Raw genomic sequence first — 20,441 nt, forward strand, 5'->3', positions numbered from 1 at the left:
TACATATACATTTGTATTTAGTATTCCAAAAATTGAAACCACACAGACGTGAATTTAAAAAAACAAAACAAAAACAGATACAATTGGAACAAGTATACAAGTCATCTTACATTACATACATACATACATGGCCAATGCATTGGAAACTCATCTAAGAATTACAGTGTGTCAAATAACCAGATCATTTCCATGCAGTAGTAGATTAGGAATTGGTGCTGCGTTTGTCAGCTACACTTCGACTCCTTAGCTGGTCCTGGCTACACACTATGTTCAACCACATAGTATGCTATGCCAACCAATATAAACATTACCACAAAGTGCTGCGTCTGGCCACCAGGGAGAGACAGACACACTGAAGCCCTGCAACCATACAGAAATGCATTTATTTCATAAACAGTAACATTATTTTCCACAGATTAAGATCAGCCCCGTTATGGTTTTTTTTTCTTAACATCAGCAACACTTCTAACTTCAACATGAATCACTTTGCATCATTTCAGAGTAATAATAACTACATAATCAGGTACATTAAGGTATTCATAAAGCATTCCTTTCCTATGAATTTTTTTGTGCATCACTAGGTGTCATTTTAAATCTATTCATGTTGACAGTCGTGTGTATTACTGCAGTACAATATGAAATAGTACCAAAAACCTGACACTAAAAACTTGGCTTTAAACAATACTGTTTTTAATGCAGTTCCCCCAAACTATTGAGCAATGTTCTTCCACGCGCGCGCGCACACACACACACGCGCGCACGCACGCACACTGACGACATCAAAACAATGACAGAATATTTTAAGACTCATGCAAACTCCTCCACCCTCAGAGGCAGAACTCAGGCAGCAAGGTTGTACACAGCCCCCACGTTTGGCATGCTTGTCTGTCACATGTTCACAGTTCAGATGGACTTACCCGAAAAGTACTCGAGTAACAGCAGATGTTTGACAACAAACAACAAAACAGGTAATTTGAGGATTTGTATCTTTTTTACGCTTAGCAGTCCAGTCAAAGGATACCAAGTCAACAGCCCTCACAAGACAGTATGAATCTGATTGAAAGCTGCGTTTTTTAATGCAGTGTTTAGTCTTTATAAGGAAAGTGCTGGTTCATTACACTATGCTTTTGACCACATTTACTGGAACTAAGTCTAGTTTATCCCAGGCATCTTAACCACTTGATTTCAGAGGTGTGTGTAGTAATATCAGAAGGGAGGAGGATGTAAATCTGTGAACTGCAATGAAGGTTTGGTTAATCATCACATACTGCGAAAGAGCAAGGGACAAGTGCATATTTCTGGCCGTTAGAGGAATCTGTGCTTTCTTTATTTTGGACGGCTAAAAAAAACAGTTGAAAGTTCCAAAACTTTGATAAAGGAGATGACAAATACAACTGAATTCTAGAAAAGAGTCACAGCAAAGTACATCTGTTAATGTAAAGGTTTCCAGTTAGCACGGGTTGCAAGGGGAATGGTTTAACAGAGACACAGAACAGATTGTGAGTAATGATGATTGCATCTGCTGCTGAAGTTTACAATAAAGTTCAAGGGAGCACTCTTTAAAGTTATGTTTGGGACACACTACACAGTCATGGCCCAAAGTTTTGAGAATGACACCATTAATTTTTACAAAGCCTTCTGCCTCAGTTTTTATGATGGCAATTTCCATATACTTCAGAATGTTATGAAGAGTGATAAGATAAATGGATATTATTTGTAAACTCCCATTTTGTCATGAAAATGAACTTAATCCCCCAAAAAACATGTCCACTGCATTTCAGCCCTGCCACAAAAGGACCAGCTGACATAATGTTAGCAATTCTCTAGTTAACATAGGTGAGAGTGTTGACAAGGACAAAGGCTGGCGATGACTGTCATCCTGATTAAGTGAGAATAACCGACTGGAAGCTTTAAAACGTGACGGTGGTGTTTGAAATCTTTGTTTTTCCTCTGTTAACCAAGGAAAACGCGTGCAGTCATCACTGGTTAACACAAAAAGGGCTTCACAGGCAAGGATATTGCTGCTAGTAGGATGGCACCTAAACCAACCATTCTTTAAGAAGTATAAGGAGAGAGGTTCAATTTTTGTGAAGAAGGCTTCAGGGCTTCAGGGCTCCAGGTGTGGACTGTCTCCGCGGATTTAGCTATGAGATCGGGGCACCACCAGTGAAGCGCTTGCTCAGGAATGGTAGCAGGCAGTCATGAGTGCATCTGCTCACACAGTGAGGCAAAGACTTTTGGAAGATGGCCTGGTGTCAAGAAGGGCGCATAAAAGTCCCCTCTCTCAAGGAAAAACATCAGGGACAGATTGGTATTCTGCAAAATATACAGTTATTGGACTCCTGAAGACTGGGGCAAAACTAGTTTCTGATTTGAGAGAAGAAAAGATGAGCGCCACAATCAGTCCTGTGTCATGCCAATAGTAAAGGATCCTGAAATCATTCATGTGTGGGGTTGCTTCTCAGCCGAGGGAGTGGGCTCACCCACAATTTTGCCTAAGAACACAGCCGTGAATAAAGTATGGTACCAAAACCACCTCCGAAAGCAACTTCCCCAACCATCCAAGAACAGTTCAGTGACGAACAATGCCTTTCCCAAAGACAAAAGTGATAACTAAGTGGGTTGGGGAACAATATAGTAACATCTGACAAAATGATCTAAAAACACTGACACAGCAAACTTTGTGAAAACCAATACTTGTGTCATTCTCAAAACATTTGGCCACAACTGTGGAATGAAACAGTGTCCACGCAGCTCTTCCGTGCCTCCTCTCCTCCCGTATTTTGCTTTGTTTTCTGCATGTAAAACTATAATTATTCTCTATAAAATGTGTTTTGTGTTAATATTTTTGGTGTCTGGAACAGATGAATTGCATTTACATTTTTTTCTTATGGGGAAAAATGTATTCAGTTTTCATACATTTCGGTTTCCGTCTGACCTTATCAAGGTTCCACTACAATGTTACTGACCAGACACAGCTAATTCAGTTGATTCTAAGGTGTTAAAATACAAATGCTTTAAAATCTAATAATAGAGTTGTACAGTATTTGTCTTAACCACAAATGTTTAGTCTAAAATCGGATATCTGTAAACAACATTATTGATGACCACTAAACCTATTCAAATATAATGAACCAGAATTTTCCTTAAATTTAATTCATGATCTAATTCGCTCTTTTTTGATTTCATATTTCTTTGAAGTTATTATGTTTACATTATAAACCAATGACACTGAATTATAGTATATCATATCATTCCGTCCTATTAATTAATATGGTCATTTTTTCCTCATTTTAACTGACATTTTCATAAGTCATTATGACTTAACCGTTTTTCAATTTTTTCAAATTTGTGTTCATTACTAAACCTACAATATCATTACGTTTCGGCTGCAAATTAAACGCCATAACCATTTCATCGCCACCATTTCATTGATCGTATATCTAGCTTTTTGAGTCATGTTTCTTGAAAATGATGTGTGGGCACCAAATTTCTCATTTGGGTCTTGAGATGAAAAGGTTTCTGCTCTAATCTAAAAACTAGGAGTTACTCAGTGACCTTAAGACTTATTCACAGTTCACTCTCTAGCGAGTCAACACTGCATTCATTCAAAAAGCAAGCATGACTGAGAAAGACAGGACAAAGCTGCAAAAGACGAGCAATAGAAACCAAAATCAGCCCTCATGGGAACTTGGTGTGGTTCTATGAGTACAAAGCAGGTGTACAGTCAATGTCTTTTACCTTATTCAGCAATGTTAAAACAATCAGAGAAAATATTGATCCTGTTACCAATATTGCGTTGAAAAAACATCAATATAAAGGAAGCAATCTCAGCAGTGTACACTCACTCAACCTAGTTTCCCCACCCCATCCTCTCAGAGATGGAGTGGTTGTTTTCGATGGCGACATGTTTCAGCAGTGTCTTCATCTCAGAACATGGTGCACCTCTTCCCCCTCTTCTTCACGGGCGGAGGGCAGAGCACAGCTCGAATGGCTTCGTCGAACACCGTCTTCAGGCCTCGCTGGGTCAGCGCCGAACACTCAAGGTACTTCACAGCCCCTAAGGTCCAAGAAGTCCACATTGGTCATTTGGAGAGAATCAGTGCGCCTGCAATTTTATTCATACTTGAAGACTTTTTGGAACATTTCAAAAACAACCTCCTGAACACCAAAGAAGTTTGGAAATAAAGGACACGCTTTCAGAACTTCAGTATGCTGAAACAATGTTGTGACGTTCTTGGTTCTTTCTTGAGTCTAAGCTGTGGGTTCATAAATCTTTTGTAATCGGCCATTCTCCTTGTGTCTCTGGCAAAAGTCCCAAGTAAAGGTGCAAGCAATGTTTAGTTTTGGGTTTGATTTTGGTTGTGAGTGTAATGGATGCCAGCCTGGGAGGCTGCGCAAGTGTAAGTTGGTAAAACCTCACTCTCTCTGCCTTAAGAGCTGCGCTGAACGTGCGGTCGACAGTCCAGGCTTTTGACCGTGTGGTTAGCACTTTCGTCTCCCATGATGAAGGTCCTGTGTTCGAGCCCCGAAGCGTGCAGTGTGAAGCAGGCCGGTTACATGTGGACAACCACTTATGTCAACGTCTGTGGGAAAAATGGATTCTTCAAAACCCCACATTCACACCAAGTGAGAAACAACTACTTGCTCAGTGGTTAAGTATCCACAATAAGAAGTTTCTATCACGGAAATGGATTAAGTACTTTGTACCTCATTTACAGTACAATGATGCAAGGGGGGAGGAGGTCAGTAGGGCGGTTTCACTGACACCCCCAAACATCGAGATTGGGCCCCAACATCTGAACAGATCAACACATGAGCTGACAGAGAAGATCTTGAAGTCCGGTCGGAACTACCTTCTGCTTGCTCTCATAATCCCTACTGGACTAGTCAACACAGCATTGCTAAGGCCCTGTCCACACGGGAATGTTTTGGGGATTTTTTTGCGAAAAAAATACTTGCATCCAGGCGGGGATGGATCACTGGGTGAAAACGATGTAATACACAAGGAACATCTATGTGTGGCACTGTAAACAGACACGCAGACGAAACCACGTGACACACCAAACTATAGAAGAAGAAAGAACGCAGGCGCATAAGTCCGTCATTTTCCGGACGAAATGGAATTACTGATACTATTCATTTTGGAGAATAAGACAACAACATACCCAGAGAGTGTCGACTGGGTTGAGTCATGTCTGTCGAAATATGTTGGCTTGTTGTCAAAGCTCACTTCTGGTCACGTGACGGCGACGGGTCTGTGATGTCACTGTTTCTGTAAAATAGCAGTCCGGCCGTCTATACGGAAGTGACAAGCCTGCGTTTTCGGATTTTACCACTCTGGCAGCCATTTTCAAAAGATACTGTTTCAGCTCACCCAGAACGTTGTTTTCATGTGGATGATAGGCTGAAACTATAAACTACTTTGTCGTTTTGACCTGAAAAGGTTTCCGTGTAGACAGCCCCTACGTGTCCCTACCACAGATCAGCCAACATTTTTTGTACGCATTTTCACCCCTTGAATATCCAGATAAGCAATTTCTCTCGGATTATGTATATTCCTGTGTCGAGGCACCAGTGTGTGTGCTACATCGGCTTGCTCCTCCTCCTGCAAGCCCTCTTGCATAGCGTGACGTGCATCACCAAAAATATCTACCATAATTTCAAGCCTCTACTTTTTTCTCATGCTTTAAACACTGCAGTTTATACAGTGATGTGGTTAATTTATTGTCCAGCTCTAATCTCGCAACATCTTGTATGCTTCAGAACAGCCATTTTACGCTGCATGCACATGCCTTCATCATGGAAAACACACAAAGAAATGCTTATGATGCAGCTTTCAAGTTAAAGGCGATCCATCTAGCAACTTTTGCTTAAGTCTGCCAGTGGACCTTGACAGCGTGGAGCAGTGTCAAAAAATCCAACAGCTTTCGAAAGGCTGGACTACTGGGTGATGAAGAGGACAGCACAAGCTTAAGGGCTAATTTGCCTCGATACGAAAGTGACACTGAGAGCGACAACGAAAGAGAGAGAGAGACAGACAGACAAAGTGTGTGACGAAAGAATTACGAGGCTGTTCAATTCCGACACTGAAGAAGACGACTTTGGTGGTTTTACTTCCCAGGAGGAGGATGAAGACAGAGATGAATGACTTTTCTGGTAGGCTACTGTTTAACTTGTCATATTACATGCACTGTTCGCCACTGTTTGGAAAAAAAAAAATTATTAAATTAAAAGTTAAAAAAAATCTTTCTGTGTAACATCTCTACTAAATATCACATGTTATCATGTGGACACCTGCAGCTTATAGGCAGGTGCAGCCTATATATGTACAAATCTTTTTTTTCTCTTTAAATTTTGTGGGTTTGGTGTACATTCAGGTGTGCTCAATAGTCCGGAAATTACAGTAACCTCAACCGTAAAGGCTGTGATTGGTTGACTTGAAGAACATAATTTCATGTGTGTGTATACGACTTGTTTGGCGTACAGCCCATCACCACCCCCATTGTGTTTTTTTTTTTCTTTCACAGAAGGGTACCAACAATTTTATCCATCCGTATCTATGCTACTTGGTAAGTGTACTGATGGACACTCAAACCATGCCATGTTTGTCACATTAGTCTTTTGTTTTAAGAAGTTATTTATGGCATACAGTATGCTGGTATTGGACTGTTCGCCTCGCGCGTTGCCCATTTACGAGCTTGCATTTTCAATTGTCTTCTGTTTACCTAAAATTGGTTTGGTTGAGCTTTTAGCTGATGTTCTCCTGGTTTGGTGGTTGAGTGATTTATTCCTTTAAGTTGTACTAATTTACTCTGTTATTGTCCTAAAGAATGTCTATGAACAAACATAAAAAGAGGTAAATCTAGTAGACATTTTTAGTGGTGTGAAAAAGTGTTTGCCCCCTTCCTGATTTCTTATTTTTTGTTTGACACACTTAAATATTTCACACAACTGAACACAAAATGCAGTTTTTAAAATGCAGTTTTTAAATGAACGTTTTTATTTTTGAGGGAAAAAAAAATCCAAAGCTACATGGCCCTGTGTGAAACATTTGTTTACATTTGGCATAAAAGTAACGCGAATTTTAGAAAAAGAACATCATCCAACAGTAAAATCTGGTGGTGGTAGTGTGATGATCTGGGTCTGTTTTCAGGACCTGGAAGACTTGGAACAATGAATTCTGCTGTCTACCAAAAAATCCTGAAGGAGAATGTCCGGCCATCTGTTCATGACCTCAAGCTGAAACCAACTTGGTTTCTGCAGCAGGACAATGATCCAAAACACACCAGCAAGTCCACCTCTGAATGGCTGAAGAAAAACAAAATGAAGACTTTGGAGTGGCCTAGTCAAAGTCCTGACCTGAATCCTATTGAGATGTTGTGGCATGACCTTAAAAAGGCGCTTCATGCTGGAAAACTCTCCAATGTGGCTGAATGACAACACTCATCTTCTGCAAAGATGAGTGGGCCAAAATTCCTCCACAGCGCTGTAAGAGACTCATTGCAAGTTATCACAAACGCTTGATTGCAGTTGTTGCTGCTAAGGGTGGCCCAACCACTTATTAGGTTTAGGGGGCAATCACTTTTTCACACAGGGCCATGTAGGTTTGGATTTATTTCTAACTTAATAAAGGGTTTCATTTAAAAACTGCATTTTGTTTTCAGTTGTGTTGCCATTGACTAACATTTAAGTGTGACAAACATGCAAAAAAAGAAAACAGGAAGGGGGAAACACTTTTTCACACCACTGTAGGTTGTGATTCCATAACAAATCCTTCATTTTATGTGTATATTGATGCAATTACTGTTTTCAAAGGGAAATTATGTAATTTGGCAGTATTATTATCATTCAACACAGCTCATGTTACATCCGTTGACTCAAATGTGACCTCACCAATCTCTCTTGCCATGGCCAGACCCTGCGGGTAGGTGATAGGGGAGAGCTTCTTGTCCCGCAGCCTCTCAATGGTGTCCTTGTCATCTCGCAGGTCCAGCTTGGTGCCCACCAGAATGATGGGTGTGTTGGGGCAATGGTGTCTCACTTCAGGGTACCACTGAGGCCCCGCACCCAGACACACACAGACAATCACATGCACACATCCGCACAAATGCATATACCAGTCAGTGACAGGAGAAAAAAAACAGCAGTTAGTTTCATACAGAGGCACAATGTTGAACGCCTTTCCATGATTACCATCACGTGTGTTTAAAATAACTACTTACAAAAAGTTAGGGATATTTGGCTATTGGGTGAAATTACAGGATGAATGTAAAATGCAGTTTAACCTTTAGTTTTCTCACCCATTTACATGGTTATGAAATTACCCCAAAAAACAATCTGAAATATAATATAAATACACTGACTACAAAATAAAAATCCTGTAAATACGGGACTGTATAATAATAGTAATCAATTATAAATACAACAATCAACATCAAATATTTTAAATAACCACATGGTTCGCACACAATAACTCTCTATATAAGCTACATTCATTCTACGCCATAATTACATACAAAAACTAAATAAAATACTACACAAAAGCTATGTAGAATACTTATATACAACTACATGCAGAACTATGTGCAAAAATGATGAGACTTACTATCATTTATAGTAATATTAATTGGGCATTGCGTTACATTTCAATCAATGTGAGCTTTTACATTTTTAGAGTTAACAGTAATCACAACTTTTAATATAATTATATTGATAATGAATTTTTCCTGATTTTTTGTCGCCCCCTGGAGGCCATGGCGCTTTTAGCATCTGCCTATACACTCCTTGGTCAACATTTTAAGACCAGTTTAAAAAATTGCAAGAATTTACATTTTGCAATGTTGGATCTTAAGGAGGTTTTAAATAGAACCTCACGATGCAAAAAGAAGAAATGGGAGTGAGACAAAAAAAAATTACGTAAGCAATTTATTGCAAACAAGCATTAAACTGAAATAAGCTGTTCATCAGATGATCAAACGTTTAAGACCATAACTTAAAAAAAAAAAAAAACGTGAAACCTCCCTAAAATTGAAATAAAATCTTGGGGGAAAAAAAGGACTCAGGAATGAGTAGCTGTTCCATTCATGTTAATCATCTCAAAAATTAGTTTGGATGCCAGTGTTTCCAGGAGGCTAGTGAGAATGAATGAATGAACGGAAGGCATCCACTGTCTGGAACTGATGTCCATTTTTGTCAGTTTCCCTTGTCATCCATCTCCAAATGTTCCCAATTGGATTTAGATCAGGGTAACACGCAGGATGGTCGAAAAGAGTGAGGTTATTCCTCTGGAAGAAGTCCTGGAAGAAGGTGAGAAGACGGCCTTCAGTCATAAGGGATGCCGCTGTAACATCTCCACATAGCCAGCTGCCGTGTGACGCCCCTGCACAACCTGAAGCTCCATTTTTCCATTGAAAGAAAATGCACCCCAGATTATGATCAGTGGCACAGAGTGCCCCCCTCCACTGTGCCGTGTGGAAAACATCTCAGGTGGGATATCTTTGTCATGCCAGTGACGTTGGAAGCCATCAGAACCGTCAAGGTTACATTTTTACTCATCAGAGAGTCCTTTGTCAGGCGGCATTGTGAACTGCAGCGTTGTCCTGTTGAAAACGCTAGTCATTACCACACATGAAGGATGCCCCCTGCAATATCTCCACATACTTTGACGCCCCTGCACAACCTGAAGCTCCATTGTTCCATTAAGGAAATAGCACCTCAGATCATGATGGCACCCCTCTACTGTGCCGTGTGGAAAACATCTCAGGTGGGATCTCCTTGTCAAGCCATCAGGACCGTCAAGGTAACATTTTTTTATCATCAGAGAATACAACTTTCTTCCAACTTTCAATGTCCCATGTTTGGTGCTCTCGTGCAAATACCAAATGGGCAATTTTGTGGCGTTGAAGGAGACGAGGGCTTTGAAAACATTTTATGGACTTAAAACCCTTCTCTCGCAGATGCCGTCTGATGGTTATTGGACTGCACTCGGCACCAGTAACAACCTTCATTTGGGCCAAGGATCGTCCCGTGTCGTCACATACAGCCAATGGGATCCTCCAGTGACAATTTTTTTGGGTCTACCACTTTAGCTGCGACTCGGTTTCCATCGTCCCATCGTTCTTTTCAAATGTCTTACTGCGTCCAACCTCGGCAGAAATGGCACGCGGTGAGAGGCCTTGCTTATGCAGCTCAACAATCCGACGACGTTCAAAGAGAGAAAGCTTTTTTCCCTTTGCCATCAAGAGATCATGACATTGTGAATACCTGACAGAAAATGACACTGAATCCACATTTTTGCCAAGATTTTGGCTTTTAAAGTCTTAAACTTTTGATCAGCTGATGAACAGTCGATTTCACTTTACTGCTTGTTTGCAATAAATTGCTTACTCAAAACATTCAGTCTCACTCCCATTTCTTCTTTTTGCATTTTGATGCTCTACTTAGAACCTCCTTAATATCCAACAATGCGAAATGTTAATTCTTGCAATTTTTCAGCTGGTCTTGAAATTTTGACCAAGAGTGTATTGCCTATTGGGCCAGCCGGCTCTGGCTTAGAGTGCCTTTCTGTTTTTTGTTTTTTTTAATGTCATCTGCTGTGAATATTTCCATCCAGCTCCTTGTTAGACAACAGCAAGTTGAGCAAAAAGTACTGAAACGTTGAACAGTTGGACATGTGTATGGTCAAATTAGGCTCACCTGTAAATGTAATATAGTTCATTTTAGGTTCATTCTGAAATTTCACCCAAAAGCCAAATATCCCTGATTTTCTGTGAGTCATGTGTGATGTATGACCGCAAAATCGTCAGGCAACCTCCAGTCACGTCACACGATGTGACCGGGACCATATACATTCTACACAGTGAGCTTCCAGCCTTGCAAGAGTGTGATTTCAAATGAAAAGCGTCTCGTGATGCTTAGCAGATGAAACCCCAATGGGCCGTCACGCTCGCTCTGCAGAGTGTTTGACCTCGTCTTGCAACCCTTATTCTGTCCCACAGGGGAATCAGTTCAAATTCAGAGGGTTGTAAGCCAAGGTCGGGAGAGGTGGGGAGGGAGTGGATAAGGTAAGCCAGGTGGAGCTAAAGATGTGCCTCGTTGTGGTCAGACTCGGCGTGGAGGGAATAAAAGGGAGGAGGGTAGTCGGGCGATCAGTCAGCGTACTGACCTTAGCTCGGACGTTCTCAAAGGAGGCCGGACTGACCAGGGAGAAGCATATCAAGAACACATCCTGGGAGAGAACCAGAGAGATGGCTAGTTGAGTGCAACATCGGTGTGTGTGTGTGTGTGCGCATGCATTGTGTTCATGCGTACGGAACTGCAAACTGGAAACAGTTGGAGCAGCTTTGACATCCACGAGTTGTGTATGCTATGTTATTGCCACTGTCCAATAAAAAAATGGTAACTTTAAAGTACTAAAAGTTATAAGTTATAAAGCTAAAATACTGAACATGCCATTTTTCGTTGAATAGTAATAATACTTATTTTGTTTTTTGTGATGGGTTTAAACTATTGCCTGTTACAAAGACCTATTACAAAGGCTGCTATGATGACGTCATGTTCTGCGACGCGTTATTTCGTGATTTCAATCGTGTTTCTCAACTTCTTTATTGAAATGCTGGCACTCGCAACTTTCTATGGCTCCATTGTGGGCTATTTTGCAGCCGTGATCAATAAGAAAAGCAGAGACTTGTGGCGTAACTGTGTTAGTTAGTAATGAACTACAGAGTCAATCGCTGATGATGTCCTAGACAGGCGGCGGAGAACGGGGACAATGACTTCCGCTTCCGCTTTCCAGGCAAGCACGCTGCCAACAGGGAGGTTTTGCGATAACAATAAGTTCCCAACACAGTTAGATGGGATGCGAACTGGGAAATTTACACAACCAACGCAACATTTTTGCGTACATTTTTGATTATTTCCGGCGTATGCTAACCAAGGTTTCTCTGCATCTCATTAATAATGATTTCATTTTATCTTTAGCATATTCTGAGGGCCAATAAAAACGAGCTGTGGGATGAAAATGGCCCCCGTGATGCCCTTTGGACACCCGTGCCGAAAATCCTCTGTCCTGTCGTGTAGCAGCAAGGTGCTGTGAGATGTTTTCCAACCCATATGATTATCTAATTTGCTCTTAACATAACAAAAATAAGTTCTGTATTCATTTTAAGACATGTGACTTACAGTCAACAGTGTTATTTTTTTTAAACATAAATAATGACAACCAGGAGAGTCAATACTTGACATTTCCAAAGCTGTTATAGTTCCTTGTTGGGAACTGTAGACCCGAAGCCCCGGGGCAGCATGGATATGTAAGACAAGCATGCCTTCAAACCACTGAGAGGAGGGAATGGTTAACAAGATCCCAAAGATTGTGAAATGTCACTAAAAACATTAAAATATAGTATCAACTGGCCCTTCAGATGAAGGATGTCTGTTAGCAGTTTGGCGTGGTGAGAGCGGATTTCAATACCGTCTGTGGGTAAGATAGTGGTCTGAGCCTATCGTAGTCCTCCTGTCCAGCTGTATCCCAAAGGCCCAGATTGACTGGTTTCCCATCCACCATAACATTGGCAGAGTAGTTGTCAAAGCTGTAGGAAAGGATGAATGGGGATGTGAGTAAAAATGTACTTGCTGATAGAATTTCCCTATCACCCCGTCCCCCAAAAGTGTATTTTGTATGGTATACGCACATTTTCTACCACTTCTCCTGTTCAGGGTCACAGATAAGTTGGAGCCTATCCCAGCTGACTTTGTGCGAGAGGCCACGTACACGCTGGATTGGTCTAAATCAATCACAGTTGTGGTACTAAACACAAACCCCGAAACTTACTTTCACTGTTTACTCATTCAATCCCAGCCATTTTTCAAACGACAACCCCTTCATGACCGGCCATTTTCGACGATTTTGACTGATCTTTCAAGGCACACAGAATATTGTGTTCTATGGTTATATAAACATGGAACCTACCAAAAGAAAGATTAGACTCCTGTCTTTCATCAGCAAAAAAACAGAGTTTCTTCCTTTTTCCGTTCTTTAGTAATGAGCAGTAAAACATAGGTAAGTTTCAGGAAAATATCAGTTCCCGACTAAAAAAGGAAACGGGGTTTTGTGACAGCTCAAATATCTAAAACAACCTACACCAACATAACACAATGAACTATTTACAATTTGATCATTCGGTACAGAACTATGTGTGTGCATGTGTGTGCACGCGTGTGCATGCGTTCAAATTTCCCTACAATGCGTAACCTTCTGCACGCTACGCTCCTCCACGCTCTCTCGCCTCCTCCTTACTGTCATGTGTGATTTTTCCATCTACGACCCCTGCCGAGCTCTTATCAAATGCACTTCTGCCACCTTGTGGCCGTTTTTATGGCTTAAAATTGCTCTGAAAGTGACAAGCACTAGTGGCGAATCGCGTCATCACCTCTTTTTGCCTCTAGCGCAAAAAAAAAAGGAAAAGACGTATAAATATGTTGTTGTACGTATAAATATGCATGCATGGGGAGAACATGCCAACTCCACACAGAGCTGTCCAACCAACAGCCCAGAGTGTAGTCCACTTTTTGCGCAAAGTCAGCTGGTATAGGCTTCAGCTGCCGGTGGCCCAGAACAAGGTAAACGTGGATGGAAAATGGATGAACAAGTACAGTGTATATCCACAATTGAAAGAAATGATGCTGAAACAATTTTCCAACAAATACATGCTTGTCAAAGTGAAAAACAAAAAACAATGATAAAAGCGATCTGGGCCAGAAGGGCAGCAGAGTGTCCAAACTAAACGTCTTCACATGTAAAGTCAACATAAGAAAGTTAGGGCCCTATGATTTCCACGTTAATGGAATCGCAGAATTGGACAATAAAAACGGAACTTATTGTTAAGCACGGAATCTTGCGGAAATTGACATTATGTGAATGAAATGGTGTCACTGTTAAAAAGTCCTTTACGGAGCATGAACGGAAGCTAGCGGGGTTAGCTTAGCTTAGCAGAGCATACTGATGCGGCTGTGTGTGTGCGCGACTCAGGCTGTATGAGTGTGTTTACACCGTGTTGTGTTTTACTGCTTGTTAATTAAAGGAAGTGAGCGTTTTAGGATGCCCGCTGACGTCGTGCAAGTTGTGAGTGAAATACGTCCCAAGTGTCCAAACAAAATAAGGGTGTTGTAAAGCGATTGGAACTGCATCGGTGACTAGGTCTTCCTTAGTCACAAGCACGGACATTACAGTTTGTTGAGGATTTTGTATAGCAATGTGTGCACAGGCTGGCGCCCCATTAGAAAAGTTAGCTAAGCAACATCTGTTTCTGGGCAAAATTGGCCAATGATGTATTGTATCGATAAATGTAAGGATCTTTGCATTAATTAGCCAACATTTTATGCACACACTCGATGATGGTAAAATCAAGTGTATAAGGGAAAAAAACGGAATTCTAAAAAATGTAAACGGAAAAAATGGAATTTGGAAAATTTAAAATAAAACAGACTTCATAGGGCCCAATAATGTCTATAAGATTTAAGCTTCCTGAGTGAGTTTCCTGAAAAGTATGGGCACATTAACATATGAAAGCATCCTGGTTCTGCCTCGTCATGCTGAGGCTGCACAGGCGTAGATGTATTCACATGCTAACTTGCAAGTCACTCCATTTTCTTTTAATGAACAGGGTGTCCCTAATATCCGCATATATGATATACACATAGAAATATAATGTACATACAAAAAGGTCAATTTAATTGATAGGACGGCGTATTAGGGCCACATTGAAAAAAACAAAATCTGAGTTTTCGAGAATAAAGTCGTACATTTACGAGAATAAAGTTGTAAATTTACGAGAAAAAAAGTCATAAATTAATGAAATTACCACATGACCAAGGCCAACGGTCACATTGAGTAAGTCCCCCCGTCTCTCGTACATTTATGGCTTTATTCTCTCAACATGACAATTTTTTTCTCGTAAATTTACAACTCTATTCTCGTAAATTTACGACTTTATTCTCGTAATATTCCAAGTTTTTTTTCTCGTAAATTTACAACTTTATTCTCGTAAATTTACGACTTTATTCTCTTAATATTCCAAGTTTTTTTTCTCGTAAATTTACAACTTTATTCGCGAAATCTCTGATTATTTTAATACTGTCGTAACTGGCATTGCCAAGGGGGGACTTATGTGACCTTTGGCCTTGGGCAAAGGCAATATTACAACTTTTTTTCTCATAAATTTACGACTTTTTTTCCTCGTAAATTTATGACTTTATTCTCGAAATCTCTGATTTTTTTTCCAATGTGGCCTGAATACTTATTTAATTGACAATTAATTCAAACATTTCAAAAAATCATATACTGTATTTTTTAGATAATGAAAATTAAATACATGTAAACATGTAAATATTTAATAATAAAAGAAAAATATAACAATTATTAAATTAAATTCGAAAGACAAAACATGTATTTATATTACGCATTAAATATAATATATGGTGTATGCGTTTTTGCGCATGTGTCCAGACTGTAGGGGACACCCTGCACAGCAGTAGTAGGCATACACTAATACTAAGAATGGCCAAATAAAAGACAGTTTAACAAAAATCAATATATGATGACATATAATAATAATAATAACTCTGATGGGACATTAGGACCTCTCAGTGACTTTTCAGAATTCCTGCTTTAAACCAACAATGCCTCTGCTAGTAGTTTACTCAGTTTTGCCTCAGTTGATCAACATTTGTAACACGTTTATTGATTATTATGCCCATCCCTTATTTGTAGTGTTTTGCCATATTTACCAAGAACTTTATAATGCTTAGGTATACTGCTCATAAGTCATTTCTGCCAACACATGTGTTATGGCATAGCAATATTTCTACATCCATAAAGACAGTGTACAGTGTGCTTACTTACACAGTGGGGATGTATTCACCAGGGAATGCATTGGTGGTATAGCTAATCAGCAGACAGGTCTTACCCACAGCCCTGAGGCACAAGGGACACACAAATGTGTTATACAGTTGCACATAAAAAAATATCAGTGTGAATGGACCGACATGTATGCAGTAGCGTGCGTGTGCGCGTTACTGCCTTTTAGTAAGTGGCACACTGACACTGGCCTACATTCACATTGCCTGAGGGACACGGTTGCCCCCTGATACGCCCGCCCACATCACATGCACACACACACACACTTGTGATCACAGGCAGAACTGACCTCTCACCTCCTCACAAACAACGCCAGGTGGTGCATGGACACGTAGGCTGTGTGCAGTGACTGATTTTGTGTCCATGCCTCCACAGTAGGGATGTCCCGATCCACATTGTTTGGCTTCCGATCCGATCCGATTTTTTTTTGAATCTTGCCGATCTGATCATTTTTTGTGGGTTTCTTTTTCACAGTAAGCTTTTGTTACATTTGTGGAATTGAATATGGTTAGGAAAATAGTAGGCCAGTCAAAAATAGCGCGTTAACTTCGGTAACAAATATATTTCATCAATTACATTACATTTTTTGAGAGTAATTAACGCACACGCGTCATGGCAAGCCGGCTCTCTATTATGATGACAGACGGCGGCACAGTGTAGTTCCCTACTTCCCTTTTATAACTTTATGCTTACCTGAACACATCAACAGCAGTGCAATTCCAACACCGTACATGTATCTCCAACTCCAAACAAACACGTCTCTAGTCCATTCCTTGCAACGACACTTCCTCATTGTCACGAGACAGACCGCGAGATGCGTTCACTGACACTCCGAACAACACAACAACGTCTTCGTTATGCGTGTATGTGTGGTCTAAATCAACAGAAATGCAATGAAAATCAATGGGTGGATATTCTTATCACTCACTTTGTAACTCTTAATGCGGAAAGACAATTTGCTGCATTTTAAGTGTGCTCGGAAATCCCAGAAAATTCACTCAAAACATGTGATTTCAACTTAAATGACGTGGTGTCTTTGAACGCCACTCCTAATTGCCCATAATAACACAGTAGCAGTGAAAGCATCAGCCAATGTAATATCCAACAGAGAGTATAGGTTGGTGTGTGTTATGCTTTGTGCTGATCAATGATAAAATAAACAAAAACTACACACTTTATTGCCTTTTATGAGGGGTTATTTTGATGGGGGGGGGGTGTATTTATGTTCTATAAAGACCTAACACATAGGCAAAAATACTAATGTTATACAATTGTTAACAGCATATTTAAAATGTTTAATATGTAATATCAAAACACGTTCTTCATGCTAATATATTATTCCTTACTTTCTTATTTCATATGTTATTACATTTTAAAAATGCCTGCATTACTGTTTAGATGAAATAATATTCATTAAGCTTTTTAAAAACGTTTACATTTTGTATATTATTTGAAATAGACTTAAGCCGTCACTTCGAGGGGCACGACGCACAGACGGCAGCCATTTGCAGCGATGACCAAATAAAAGAATACAAAAAAGTATACAATGAATAAACAGCGGGAGCAGCGTTGAATAGGGGTGTCACGAGACAAGACGAGACGCCGCACGAGATTGGGTCCACAAGACGAGACAAGTTTTTTTTTTACAGCAATTTTAAGAAAAGTACAATGAAAAAATGAGACTTTTTTTTTTTATTTAACCGAGTCACAAAGCCAAGTATGTGCGTTTTGAAATGTTTATTGTCCCACAAATTGAAAAAGCGATATTAATTCCTACATTTTCTGAGACCAAATAAACCACTGTTCTGATAATATATAATAATAATAAATAATAACATGCCATAATAATGCAATATTTCCTTTACTTTGTAATCTTTCATTGTGTAAAGTTGCGTAATTGTTTGTGACATGTATTCTCTCACAGGTAGTCGGTATTGTCTATCAAACGTTTGCAGCATTTCTTGAAATGCTGGCTTTTCAATAGGAGCGTCAGCATTAATAGTTCCAGCTTGTAGTTCAACAATGCCAGCTCATTGTTTTTGTCTTATCTGCTTGTCTTTGTCTGTTTACTGCACATCAGGGCTGCCCAGCTGTTGTACAATTATTTAAAAACAAACCTTTGTGTTTTTATTAGTTTTGAGTATCAACGTTTGAGCTTTTTCTCGTTACATAATGCATTTTTGCTCTATTTGTCCACTTTTTCAAAATTTTTCTGCAATGACCTGCCATAGATAGCCCCTGCGCCACATTTTGGACACCCATGCGTGTTTCACCAGGAAGAACAGTTCAGTAAAATCTCTGTATTGGTCTACACGTATGCGTAAAAAAGCCCACGAACACAGCAACACATCCACACTCATCCATCCATCTTCTACCGCTTATCCGAGGTCGGGTCGCGGGGGCAGCAGCCTAAGCAGTGAAGCCCACACTTCCCTCTGTCCGGCTACTTCGTCCAGCTCCTCCCGGCAGATCCTGAGGCATTTCCAGACCAGTTGAGAGACATAGTCTCTCCAACATGTCCTGGGTCTTCCCCGAGGCCTTCTACCGGTCAGAGAAAACTCATTTCTAAACCTTTCCCAACCTTTATGAGCCAAGGCACATATACAAAAAGTATACACAGTCCACTGGTGCCTTGGTTAACATCATTAATGCATTCTAGAAGGTCCGACTCAAACCAAAACGAACTTTAGCCAAAGCAAATTTTCCCACAGAAAAGAATGTAAATCAAATCTAGACACCCAAAAATATTAGATATGGCAAATGAATGGAGCGTTTAACTGAGCAACGTCGCATTTAACATCACTTTTGCCTAGTTTTGTCGGACCCCCCCCCCCACAAAACTATCAATTAACAAAATAAACACATTATTCTGCTCCAACCACAATTTGCAAAAAATGTAAAAAAAATATATCAAACTAAATATTAATATCGCTGGCTGCACTGACGTCGCAGAAGTGCGCCGGCGAGGATGCCTTATAAAGTGTCTGGTGACGTGCGAACATGCTATGGTAAGTTTGAATGCTTATGTTTTGTTGTTGGAAGCAGAAATGAGTGTTAAGGATGTAAAATGAGACAGGCAGAAACACTGAGTGTCACCCTCGACGCGCCGCCGGGTTGATAGTCACGCGGGAACCGGAGTAGATGTGCGTACACCGCAGCCGATGACGGAGGCACACCCGTCGCATTTACATACCTCTGAAATGACGACGGCCGTAAAATTGGGAGGTCTTGCGCCCTTGTCTCACTACGGCAACTCCGATATAAACAAACTGTTGTCCTAAAATGCCGCCCGTGGCCCACAATGCATCGCGCGTTCAATGTGATTCTTGTGAGATTTCGTCTTGGCCGCGTCATCCAAGATGCCGGCGTAAACAAACCGGACAGTGTTTTGGACGCTAAACAAATGGGCAAACGCAAGTCAAGGCAAAATTTTAGCACAAATTTAGGACATTAACGTAAAAACCGGGGCGGACGTTAACCCAGGTACCATTGTACACTGAAAAAATGATTAGGTTAATTATGTACCTTATGCCATTTACTGGAGAAAAAAAAATAATTGTTCTACCTTTCAATAAAAGATAGATGAACAAAGACTATTTGCTGTAAATAAATAATCATTTTTGCACCAATTTAGCGAAAGTGGACGCTTTCTCCGCGACACAGTGATTGGGAATCACTGTTCTAAACAGCTAACTCAGGGTTGTGCAGGTTCTGTCCTGCATATTCCAAAATGACACTGACCTTCCATGCTGGTGGTTTCATAATGAAGTATTGATATCGCCATGACAAAGATGCATGCAATGAAGAATTAGGGCAGCGGGGCCTGCCTGCTAGTAACAGGGCCACACATTCATAAGCGTGCATCAGCACTTCAGCCTGCCTCCGGTGGCCTACAAGGCGTGTAGGAGGTCCGCATAGCAACCCGAGATAGATAGCAGCTTTCTACTCGTACGATACACTGGAACCCGCCGTGAAGGAGCGAACAAAAGCAGAAACGCGCAAAAATCTCGCGTATAAGAGGGCGCAAATAGAGGGCGATCGACAGATCTGTGAGCCTCAACCCCTTTTTCTACATAGCATCCTCCCATCATCCATCCGTAGACCATCACTGACTCACGGGATAAGTATTTATCTACTAGGGAGCTCTTACCCGTCGCCGACCACTACGCATTTGATAGCTTGCATTTGTACTGAAGCTGGAGGCTTCCGGAGAGCCGGCACTGGTCGTTTAATAGATCCGAGAGGCTGCGCCGAAGACTCAGATGAGAGCAGCGGGCCAGTCCGCTCGGCGAAGGAGCTGCAGTGAAAGGGGAGATGACGAGTATTGTCGACCGGCTCCGGAAAGTGCCGACCAACCCATAGTCTTCAAAGGGGAAAAGAGAGGCGTGGTCAATGTAGAAGAAGGGAGGGGCGCAGCCCGGTTACTTCCGACATGATTCGTTCAAGCGTGCCGAATAGGAGTCGGCGATACTGCAAATGTTGGTATCAATTCGATATCACTTAAATACAGCATTAATATCAACAA

The 20,441-nt window shown here is 40.8% G+C and overlaps 1 protein-coding gene across 2 annotated transcripts; it reads right to left on the reverse strand.

Moving 5' to 3' along the window:
- On the reverse strand, positions 1-20,273 carry LOC129176477 (ras-related C3 botulinum toxin substrate 3). 2 transcript variants are annotated; one of them, XM_054766651.1, is made up of 6 exons: positions 20,067-20,273; positions 15,902-15,973; positions 12,473-12,590; positions 11,168-11,230; positions 7,897-8,056; positions 1-4,060 (listed from the first exon to the last, which is right to left on the reverse strand). In XM_054766651.1, exons 1-6 carry the CDS (start codon positions 20,099-20,101, stop codon positions 3,930-3,932), a joined length of 579 nt encoding a protein of 192 aa, XP_054622626.1. In that variant the 5' UTR covers positions 20,102-20,273; the 3' UTR covers positions 1-3,929. The 2 variants fall into 2 exon arrangements, with proteins under 2 accessions (XP_054622626.1, XP_054622624.1); XM_054766649.1 differs by lacking the exon at positions 11,168-11,230 and having other exon boundaries at positions 20,067-20,259.
- Between the last annotated feature and the right edge of the window lie 168 nt (positions 20,274-20,441).

This window comes from Dunckerocampus dactyliophorus, chromosome 2 (assembly GCF_027744805.1).
Source record: "Dunckerocampus dactyliophorus isolate RoL2022-P2 chromosome 2, RoL_Ddac_1.1, whole genome shotgun sequence".
Lineage (NCBI taxonomy): Eukaryota > Metazoa > Chordata > Actinopteri > Syngnathiformes > Syngnathidae > Dunckerocampus > Dunckerocampus dactyliophorus.